The sequence below is a fragment of the Bidens hawaiensis genome, unplaced genomic scaffold, assembly GCF_021521415.1.
Source record: "Bidens hawaiensis isolate Kalapana, Puna unplaced genomic scaffold, B.hawaiensis_p1.1 tig00057034_1, whole genome shotgun sequence".
NCBI classification, from domain to species: domain Eukaryota; kingdom Viridiplantae; phylum Streptophyta; class Magnoliopsida; order Asterales; family Asteraceae; genus Bidens; species Bidens hawaiensis.
Genome location: NW_027500297.1, coordinates 37,909 through 48,876, shown reverse-complemented (window position 1 = coordinate 48,876; position 10,968 = coordinate 37,909). Strand labels below are relative to the sequence as shown.

Sequence of the window (10,968 nt, the reverse complement as noted above, 5' to 3'; positions counted from 1 at the left end):
GAGATGTCTTTTTATAATAATAATAATAATAATTTATTTAAGTAACAACTGTGCAACTAGTTAGCTAGAGTTGATTGTGTTCCATAATAGTCAGTTTGCCTGTATCCAGACACTACTGAATACTGATTATTATGTGCATCAAACTGCGATAATCAGATAAGCCATGAACTTAATTATTGGGCTATAATCTTGAGTTATTGATTAGTCCTGGCATAAGCAGGTAATGCGGAAACATATCGGATATCGGTCAAGGACCAATATTTGAGACATCAGTTATCGCAGTGAGATATCGGTAATTTTAATATCATGTAAAATTCATATATATATCAATTTAACACTAATAATTCACTATACTCTCCTACCATTAACAAATTAATCTTTTGCAACTTGCAAAACACTAACAATCGTAGCAAGTAGGAACTGATTAAGACTTAAAACACGAACATTGAACACTAAAAATTGATAATTAAGACTTAGAATGGGAATATCGGTGATATATCGGTCAAATATCTGTCGATATCGCTGATATAATTGGTGACGATATTCTAACCAATATTTGGACTGATATTTTACTAAGGGACTGATGACCGATATCTCGGTGATATCGGCTGCTTAGGTCCTGGCATAGTTAGAAGTTAACATTCACTCAGCAACTTCTCGTGTTATTTTTTGTTTTTGTTTTGATTTTTATTTTTATTTTTTTGTTTTTGAATATGATATTTGCAATTTCCACTTTTCTTCATTTTGTACATAGGTAACGTAGGTTTAATTAAAGAAAAAATCACGAAAGTTATCATTTCTTTAGTGTGTTATGCCTCTATGGTCATGTTAGACAATTCTATGGATATAGCTATTGTTGAACTCGCTAGGCACTAGTTGGGCGGTTAATCGGATTGGAATTTATAAGTAAATTTTCAAATATACATATATATACCAAATTTTAGATATATATTTTTCAGTTTTGACCAAATAGCGATTAAACGGTGCCTAGTAGGTGTGGTACCGACTAGCGATTAATCGGGGATTAATGGCGCCTAAGCGAGACTTACCTCAAGTTTAAGTGTTCTGGTTGATTATTAATTGCGTTATGTTAAGATTGCTTATTAGAACTGCTTATTGTTTTTGGAATATGAAATCAGATAATTAGCTGTCACATAACATAATGCAGGTGATATGTTTTTGATTGGTGTAAGGATTTCTTGTCTTATGCTTTTTATGTATTTGCATACGATTCTTGCAGCGGTCAGTTTTATTAATTTTTGCGTAGGTTTGACTAAAGATTAAATCACGAAAGTTGTCGTTTTGCCGAGTGTGTTATGCCTCTATGGTCATGTCAGAGCAGTTTCATGCATATAGTTATGACGTATGCGGATATATATACATGAATAACTTTACATACATGAATCTATATGCAACATGGTGTCGTGCATCACATTAGTTAAGGTAATTGTTAATGGGAAAAAGTTTGATACACTGGTAAAAGTAGATATGTATCTCATGGCTGAATGAGTGATTTGATTCTGACATGCTGTATTGGTATAAGTGACTGGTTTGGTGAGCATATTTGGCTTACGTCGTTTTACCTATAGCAAGTACTGTTTTTTTTTACTTTTTTTTCCAACGTAAGTGCCAAGCGTTAATCAATTGCAGATGAAGCCTGAACTTTCTCTCTTCTATGAATAAATGTTGCACAAACCCGTGACCTTATGGATTATTTGCTTGTGAAGTTTTAATATTTTCATACTTCCTTTTACGGGGCCTCGATGTGAGAATTGGTTTACTATTTACTGGACAACTAGAGCAGTTTGCAATTTGTTCATCCATTATGTTTCACTTCTGCATGATATCAATGCCATTATATTTTCTTGCTATTTTTGCTTTCTTTTTAGGTGCCTAGAGAGAGATGAAGCATGCGATTGCCATGTTTGAATAACATATTAATTCACGTTTATTGTGCAGGAGGAAGATAAAGAGCTACATATCAATTGGAGACGTGTGGCTACCACAAGCTTATTTGGAATGGCATTTGTTGGACCTGTTGGGCACTTCTGGTCAGTACTTCTTTTAGATTTTTCTAAAATAACTTTATGGTAAACTGCGAGTGTAAAATTAATGTCAGTTATTTCTAGTTATTTAGAATTTAGATATGGTAGTTTAAGATATGGAATCATCCGACATCCTTATTTGGTTCTACAAAAGATTAGGAACATATATAAAGTAAACTATACTTGGTTTGCGTCTTTAGTTGGTATTAATATTATTCTCTTACAGGCATAGTTTTTAGAAGTTTTATAAGCTTGATAACTGTATCTGAAACGGTAGCAATATATTTGTTTGATTTTAGATGTTAAATCTCCTGTCAATCTGCCTAGCATATGAAATTAAATCAATTTCTCGTACATATGTGAAGTCAAGATTGTATATTTACTGAAATGGTGTTATTTATGTGGCCACTAACGAGTAACGTAAAGTTTTGGGCATTTTTGTTCCATCTTTTCGGCCAAAAAGCATGTCAAGATTTTTTATGAACTGAAATGGTGTTATGTTAAATATTAGCTTTCTTTGACCAAAAGCAAGATTTTTCTTATCAAAGGTCAATCGGGTGCACGAGGTACAATGATCAAATAAGTTAATCTGATAGTAAAGTAGCCAAAATAAACAAAAACTTAATGGTGCAAGGCTCAACTAAGTCATTTCCCCAAAGATCACTCTTTATTCTTGTTAGAGAAGGGTATTTTACACAATTCACCAATACTATTGTTCTTGTAGGTACGAAGGTTTGGATCGGTTTTTAAAATTCAAACTTAAATACCCACCAAAATCCGTACGCTTTGTTGCAACTAAAGTAGCACTTGACGGGATCATCTTCGGGCCTGTGGATCTATTTGTATTCTTCTCCTACATGGGCTTCGCAGCAGGAAAAAGTGTTAATCAAGTGAAAGAGGACGTGAAGCGCGATTTTCTTCCAGCACTAGTTTTAGAAGGCGGAATTTGGCCGTTGGTTCAAGTTGCCAATTTTCGGTTTATACCCGTTCAATACCAACTTTTGTATGTGAATTCATTCTGCTTGTTGGACAGCTGTTTTCTTTCTTGGCTTGAACAGCAACAGGATGCTGCATGGAAACAATGGTTCAAGAATTTGTCATTGAAAGAACATAATAACAAAGAGGGTTAATGGGCCGAGCCACTTGGGTTGGGTTTTTGGCCCAGTTTTTTTTGGGATTTTATTTTTAATTTGTGTTGAATCTTTTGGGAACTTTGAGAAGAGTGTTTGATTTTTAGCTGTGCTTTTAAAAAAGGAGAGAAAAAAAATCTTTTGCTTGGTTTATTATTTGGTTGTATATATTGAAACATAGTGCATAGGAAAGATTGTTGGTCCTTAACACATAGTTTGTGTGTCGAATAACAGAGACCGAGTGTTTTGCTTTGTTCGAGCCCGGGTGGGTTCGAGCTTGAGCTCAAAATTAAACGAGGCAGCTAGGATCGAGCACAAACTTGAAGTTAGATGAAACTAAGATCAAGCCAACGAGCGGAGCTTGGTTACAAAATGAGCAAGCCCGGCTCATGTCGTTTCATTTCAAGTTTTTTAGCTAGTTTATTCGAGCTCATATCAAGCGAGCCCGAGCTTCAAGCCAAGAGCAATTTTGAATAGCCCTACTTTCATTATGCGGTTTTGACATGCCAGAGTGTCAGTTCCTGCATTTCGTTTAGACATGGCCGGCTTGGATCATTTAGTCATTTTGAACTGGTCATATGGATCAAAAATCATTAGCTTGACGGCTGTGAGAGTAGTGGTCGTCTCTAAATCATGAAAGCTTATAAATGAATTTTGTGTTTGTATTGTTTAACTATAAAATTTGAGTTATTAGGTAGTTGGTGTTTATGTTTATCCAAACTAAACTATTATCTCATTGTGAAAAATCATCCGCGTGTGCGCGGTAAGACTGGCAGGTTTTTAGAGATACTCGTTCGTGGATCATCACGTAAATCAAGAGCCCCAAGGAGAATATCTGGAGTCAGAAATTAAAGTGTGCCAAATTTTTCACATCCTCAGAATTTCAATAATTGGTGGATCAAGCTGAATGCTTATTTTTGTGGTCACATGAGTTTGGAAACTAATTTATTCCCAACTAGTTGTAAAAGGAGAGTGTTGAAGAGCACTGATAGGAAGAGGATAAAGGAGAAGCCTCCTGATTGAGGTTTCGGGAATGAGTCCGGCTGAAGACTCTTTTGTAAACTTAGCGCTTCACGGGAGGCAACCCGGTACTATGTTTTCCTTTTATTTTTATTTTTATATTTTTGGTTTTGCTTCTTTCCTCTGTCGGGTGTTTCTTCTCTTACTTACAGGTTGTTCTAGGGTTGCTTATGAGATGATTGATGAGCTATGGTTTTAAACAATATGTGCGGTCAATTAAACTAGAATAATAATGTATATATGTTGTCATGTTTGTTTCAAGGTGATGCTCTTTTTAAATACTAGAATAAAATATAACGTTTTGAGACTGAGCAACTTCTGTAACACAAATGGATTAAGTCTGTTGGGCACAGGTGGAAACAGACTCGGGTCAAACTGAATTTGGGTCAAAATTTATGGCCAAGATTTGTCTTCGTCTTTAAAATTGGCTTTCATAAAAAAACTATCAAAATGGATTCATTCCTCATATCACATATGACACTCCTTTTGTGGTTGGGTGGTATCAAGTTGCAGTGGTTGCTAAATTTACTATAGCTCGAGCTTGGCTTGTGAATAATAGTCACACTTGAGCTCATTTTATTTATAACTTAATCAGTTCATATACATTTAGAACTATCTTTTATAAATGTTTTTATTTACCTAAAAAATAAAAAGTTACAAAGATAATAGTCTCATTTAGACTCTTTCAAGTTCTTAAAAAATCAGGCTCAAGCTCGTTTATCAAACAAACTTATTTTCATACTCAAACTCGTTTATCAAAGCGATATTGAGTCGCTTATCTCGTTTACATCTTACACAGCAGTCAGGTAACGATGGTAGAACGGAGTTGGAAATAGTTAACAAAGTTGTTCAAATAACTGCTGACTAAAACTCACTCAAAAACAACTAAAGTAACTCTTGTTCAAATAACTCTTACGACCTATGACTATACACTCACATAGTTTAACTTTCCCAAACACCTTAATTGGCCGTAAGATGATAAAATAGGCGATCCCTAGTAGTTCACAACTTTAGCTCATTAAAATAGCTAACCCTTTGCTATAAGACCAACCTTAACCCAAGCTTAATTTCTATATACAGTTTTCTACAATAATGGTTGATGAAGTTATTAAAATTCAACTACATACTAGGAGCATTTTCATTCCATCCCCGATCTTCAAACTAAAAATTACACTAAAACTCACTTTATTTTCTATCTCCATTTCAATTAAATAATACCTTTTATCATTATCCTTTCTCTTTCCTTTACTCACAACCACTTTTAAAATATATTAAAAAATTATAAAGAATGAACAGTAACTTTTCAAATATACAGAAAAATCACTACTTTTTTTAAAATATAAAAACTCTTTACTCATCATTCTCTAAATTATAAAAACACCACTCACAAATATACATAACATGAGGGGTTGGATGAGAATGCTCTAATAGCCTATTAATTCAACACTATTTTTATAACTAACTTTATTTTCTATATCACATATACCTGATTGAGGAAAACTTCAAATCACAGTTTTGAATCAAATCAAAACGAGTCAATACTGTGGTGGCATTTTGATAAACAAGGTCGTAAACAAAAGCCGAAAGCGAATAAATAATATTTTTGGGTGGTCAATAATAGATGGAATATCAAAAACATGCAACAGTAAACAAACAAAAATCCCAAGAAAGGTATTCTGAAAAACATAATAATAAGTAGTACCAACACAAAACCAAACAAAATTGTACTTCATTTCTAAGTGCTGGCAGCTGCTCCTTTGGTCCTTGGTGTTGCTTGAGTACCTGCTCAACAAAATCAAATTACAAATCCAGCCAATGAACACAATATAAAATATACCAAATACAATGTATTCAACTTATATTACCTTCTCTGAAGCCACTCTTGAACCTGCGGGGAACATTACGAAGGTAGCGCATGCGACCGGTACCTGTGGTCTTCCTTCTGATCGCCTTCTGACTCCAGTTATCTAAAACATTAAAAATAACACAAGTTGATTTAACAGGCTGTTATAAGAATGTGCATCCTAATTATTTAACCATTTTCTAACAAAACTAGTTTTTAAAGTGCAAAGAAAATTCAGCCATCCAAACATCATCTTATTTCCTTTGGTTTTTAGTTCAATTATTAGTTTATCACAAAAGAATATTCTGTAGATTTTTTTAAGCGATTATAAAACAATACAAAGAATTCGATGACCGTAGATTCTTAAAAAATTGATGATTCTTAAAAATTAAAGAAAGTACAAATTACACATTTTATTAACAAAATGTGTTACATTGTCAAGCAGCATTGCAACCAAATAATCGGTTAAATATGAAAGAGCGTCCAAAACTAAGGTAGGGTTCATTTACTAAAGAAACAACAGATTTCAAGTTCTCAAAATGCAACAAAACAAATTCAACCAACTAAAGATCTCAAATTTCAATGCTTTTAGTTAAAGACTTCAAAGCTTAGTGTTTAACGAGCCTATAACCTTTAAACATCAAACTGAGCTGTTGTAAAAAATGACATTCCATTTACGAGTACACAAATTCAAAGACCGTAAAGTTTATAAAACTAAAAGAATTGATAAACAAGGTTGGTTATATATAAAGAAGCCCTAAGTAGCACTAGACCTTTTTATCTACAAAATATGTTTGATAGTTAAGCAGCATGCAGCGTAATAATCAGTAAAAAAAAGCGTTCAAGGCAATCACTATACAATTAGTTTCCAATAGTGATTCACTTTTAACCTGATTTTCTAACATCTTGATTTTACTAGTTTAATAGCTTCATTCACACTGAAAAGCAGGTAATAAGAAACTAGATTTAAACGAACAGGCACAATCACCTTGCAATCATGAAGATCGATTGCAACCTTTATCGATATAACAAGCAAAACAAGTGATCCATAGAGAAGAACATCAACTAACAAGCAAACAACCTATAGAGTATTTTGAAAAAAAAAATTAACCAGAATATGTAGTATTTTATAGAAAATTTAATTTATTTTCTTCCAAGCATGCAATTAGTCACCCCTAGCATAGTTGTCAGCAGCGAATAGCGGTCAATAGCGACGACCCACCTATACACTACGCGGCAATAGCAATGAAATAGAGAGTGCTATTTGATGTTTAGCGATAAAGTACTAGAATTTAAAAAAAAAGAAGTTTCGTTCACAAAATTGAGTTTTAAGGTGGAACTGGTTGAGTTTGGTGTTGGTTAATCAATTTTAATGCTTAAAACTCAGGTTTTGGTATTTCAAATAAAACCCTAATTATCGCTATATCCATAGTTGTCAATAGCGAATAGCAGTAAATAGCGACGGGTCACCTATACGCTACGTAGCGAATAGCGGTAAATAGCGACCGCCATTTTATATTTAGCGATAAAGAGGTAGAAAATTTTTTGATGGAATTTGTTTTTATTCACAAAATAAGCAAATAATTATTTAGCGATAAGCAAATAATTAGGGTTTTTATTCACAAAATAAGCTTTTACGATGGAATTTGTGGAACGTGCAGCTGTTTGGCTGATAAGCAAGCCTAAAAAATAGGTTCCTACAACTTTTTATATTAAAAAATAAAATAAAAATAAATAAAAAAAACTAAATGACCGATATTTAGTATATAGTGGCCTATAACCGCATCGCTACGTAGCGCGCTATAACAACCGCTATCACCGCTATTGACAACTATGGCTACATCACATGCACGCTATGAAACGTGCTGTGGCGAGCACTATTACCACTATTGACAACTAACCCAAGCCTTCACTTGCGAAACTTGAGGCGGCTCGCAAGCCTTAATAAGCCTATAACTTATCAAACTTTTAGTTAACATTGCACATTTTAATAAAAAACAATATTTATTACATATAACATAAAAATAAAAATAAACAAATAATATATACTACCAGGTTTATATTAGAAAATAATTAATAAATATTAGAAGAGTTGGGGGTGCAAATGAGCCGAGCTGCTCGCAAACTACTCGAGATCGGCTCGTTAAAAAGCTCGATCGAGCCGAGCTTAATCGAGCCCGAGCCTAAAAGTAAGCTCGTTTAATAATCGAGCCCGAGCCCAAGCTTCACTTATCGAGCTCAAGCTGGCTCACGAGCCTAAACTCGCCTGCCATTTATATAATTTTTTAAAATATATATTTAATTTAATAATAATTAAGTAATATATAAAATCTTACGAAAAAATAAATAAAAATAACCAAATAATATATATATTTATTAAATATAAAACTATAATTGAAAAAAAAATATAAAAATAATTATAATAATATAAAAAATAATTGATAAATAGTAAAAGAGCCGTGCTCGAGCTTGAAAATCTACTCACAAGCCGAGCTCGAGCTTTGAAAATAGAGCTCGAAACTACACCCCTAGAAGAGTCATACCGATTGCCCAAGTTAATAAACTAGACAAGCTCAAGCTTGACCCGGCATATATACATCCCTAGAAACCAACAAGTAATTAAAATACAATACATTTATCAACTAACAATTAGCCAATTACACAAACCCAGTTCTAACTAAATTCAACAAATGCGAAGCAGATGCAATTAATCAAAGACTTACACTTTCTGAGGCGTGCGGCAGGATAGGCACAGGCAGAGCATCGGCTCTTCTGCAAATGGAAGCTGCGTCTGCCGCATCTCACACACAGTGTGTGCGTCTTGTTCCTTCTCTTTCCGAAACTACCTGTACCTTTACCCTAATTTCAAAACCCACAATTATTCTTTCAAATTAATAATTATTAGCCTTCATCTGATCAAACTGTTAATCAACAAGGATTACCATCTCAGCAGAAGAGCTAGCAACCAAACCCTAGAACAAGAATAAGAATGAAAGTCAATGGTTGGTTTATATAATGCATATTTAGGGTTTTTCGTTTGAAGGTAATGGGCCTTGCTTAGCCCAACATTAATAAAAACTTTAAAATGTCAAAGAAAGAGTTCATATACTGATGAAAATTTAAATAGTGGGCCTGGTAATCTTGCCCCAAATATGTTCGGGTTACACCTGCACAAACCAAGTGTTTTCAAGAACCAGTTCCGAGTGTGGTTAACAAAAGTCAAGAATTGAGTCGGGTAGGAACCGGGTCCAGGTTTGCCAAGTATTTATCGGGTTTCAGGCCGGGCCGGGTAGAGGTGGGACCAGTTCCAGGTATGATTTTTCTAGGGAACAAAACCCGGTACACACGGGTTAGGTCAGGTACACCGGGTCATGTTCGGAACCTTTGTGCAACACTAGTTGTTTTGGGCTTTTAACTAAAAATGTTGGGTTACTTTGGGTTAAGGATTATTTAGAGGGGGGCCATATAAAAAGAAAAGACGGGTCAAAATGTACGCTACAACTCATCTCCGCATACCACAAACCACGACTGCAACTCTGTAAGCCTACAACTCGTCTTCTAATGTCCTTCTTTAATTACGCTACCGCAGAGGGGCACGATTACTAGGCGAGGTAAACGGGTTTTGATCAAATGGGCTTGTTACTTTTGTTTCAATTAACAAAAGTTGATATTAAGCTTACTTCTTAGATTTGTCTTAAAACTCTTTTTTAAACTTGCTATTATTACTCAAATAAGAAGTCCATTCAATATATATTCGAATTTTAAAAACAAGACAACTTTGATTAATTTTTATGTGCTTAATTAAAACTTAAGATAGTGTTATGATTTTTATAAAAATATGTTTTGGTTTATAAAAATCATTAATCTTTTTAAAATTGTTTTTAATGTTTAAACCTCTTTTGGTTTATAACATATCCATGTGATATTCTTGATCTATTTCTTGTGACACATTCTTGATTAACGACCTAACATGATCAGCCAAGTGTATAACAACATGTATGTGACATATATTCATTATTGATGAGCTACTAACATGTTAAGTAACATTTAGTTAGTCATTATCAAAACCAAGGGATCTAATTAAAGTTGAACATTGTGTTTCTAACAAATTTCATGATAAGATGTTGCTCCGGTAAATTCCCCTTTGCCATTGCATTTACATCTCATAAGTCATAACTAATGACGGTTAGGTTCTTGATGAACCATTGAACTATAGAAGGCTAGTTGGGAATTTTATAAACTATACCTTGGCATTTGTTTAATTTCTCAACTCATTGCAAACAACGAATTAATCGAAGAAGTTAGTTAAACTTGAAGATGACGAAAACATTATCTTTGTTCACTTATATAGATAAAGTTATTTGTTTAACTGATTCAGATTTACAATGGGGATTTAACGGGTAATCCAAGAAAGCAGTTTTTAATTTTATTTTTTATTTATTAATTTCATTGATTTATTTATTTATTTGTTTTGTTCACTATTAGATTTAAGAATGCATACGTTCTTTGTTCATCGACCATTGCTTATCAATTTAGGTTAACTAGAACGTAGTGTGATGGATCCAGGATACACGATATAAATTCTTATTGAATTAATTCTGTTTCACATTAGAGTTTCTTTTAAACATTTTGATTCCTTAAAAAGGCAAATTACACAAGTGCTCGTCTTTGGTTGGGCCGGGGGAAAACACGCTTGTGTTGACCTCACAGGGGTATCTCCCTTAGCTGGTTTGAGGGATAATGGGTTTGTAGCTGGGCAAGCAATAAAAAGGGCTGAAACGAAGAAGGTGGAGAAACATGCTAAAGCCTGCGAAGAGAACCAACATGTTTTTGTCCCTCTGGCTTTTGATACATTTGGCTCCTTGGCACCGGAAGCTATCCGTTTTCTAACCAGGGTCCAACAGGTTGTGCATAGCAATGTGTCGACTCC

General features: G+C 34.0%; 2 protein-coding genes across 2 annotated transcripts; one reads left to right on the top strand and one right to left on the bottom strand.

The window, feature by feature from the left end:
* The first annotated feature begins 1,416 nt into the window (after positions 1–1,416).
* On the top strand, positions 1,417–3,230 carry LOC143601747 (uncharacterized). Its single transcript, XM_077079064.1, has 3 exons — positions 1,417–1,476; positions 1,960–2,051; positions 2,770–3,230. Exons 1-3 carry the CDS (start codon positions 1,417–1,419, stop codon positions 3,173–3,175), a joined length of 558 nt encoding a protein of 185 aa, XP_076935179.1. The 3' UTR covers positions 3,176–3,230.
* A 2,575-nt stretch (positions 3,231–5,805) lies between these two features.
* LOC143601746 (large ribosomal subunit protein eL37x-like) lies at positions 5,806–9,010 on the bottom strand (the record flags this gene model as incomplete). The annotated part of the gene is made up of 4 exons (XM_077079063.1): positions 5,806–5,977; positions 6,061–6,162; positions 8,762–8,897; positions 8,981–9,010. Coding segments are annotated over 4 exons (315 nt in total), but the record flags the coding sequence as incomplete, so codon positions are not given.
* Positions 9,011–10,968: the final 1,958 nt, after the last annotated feature.

Bases quoted from the DNA above. Each gene is read 5' to 3' on its own strand.
- LOC143601747 (XM_077079064.1), top strand. From the start codon at position 1,417: ATGGTGTCGTGCATCACATTAGTTAAGGTAATTGTTAATGGGAAAAAG. The intron at 1,477-1,959 runs GTAAAAGTAGAT...TTTATTGTGCAG, and splicing joins GGAAAAAGTTTGATACACTG to GAGGAAGATAAAGAGCTACA. The intron at 2,052-2,769 runs GTCAGTACTTCT...TTGTTCTTGTAG, and splicing joins GGACCTGTTGGGCACTTCTG to GTACGAAGGTTTGGATCGGT.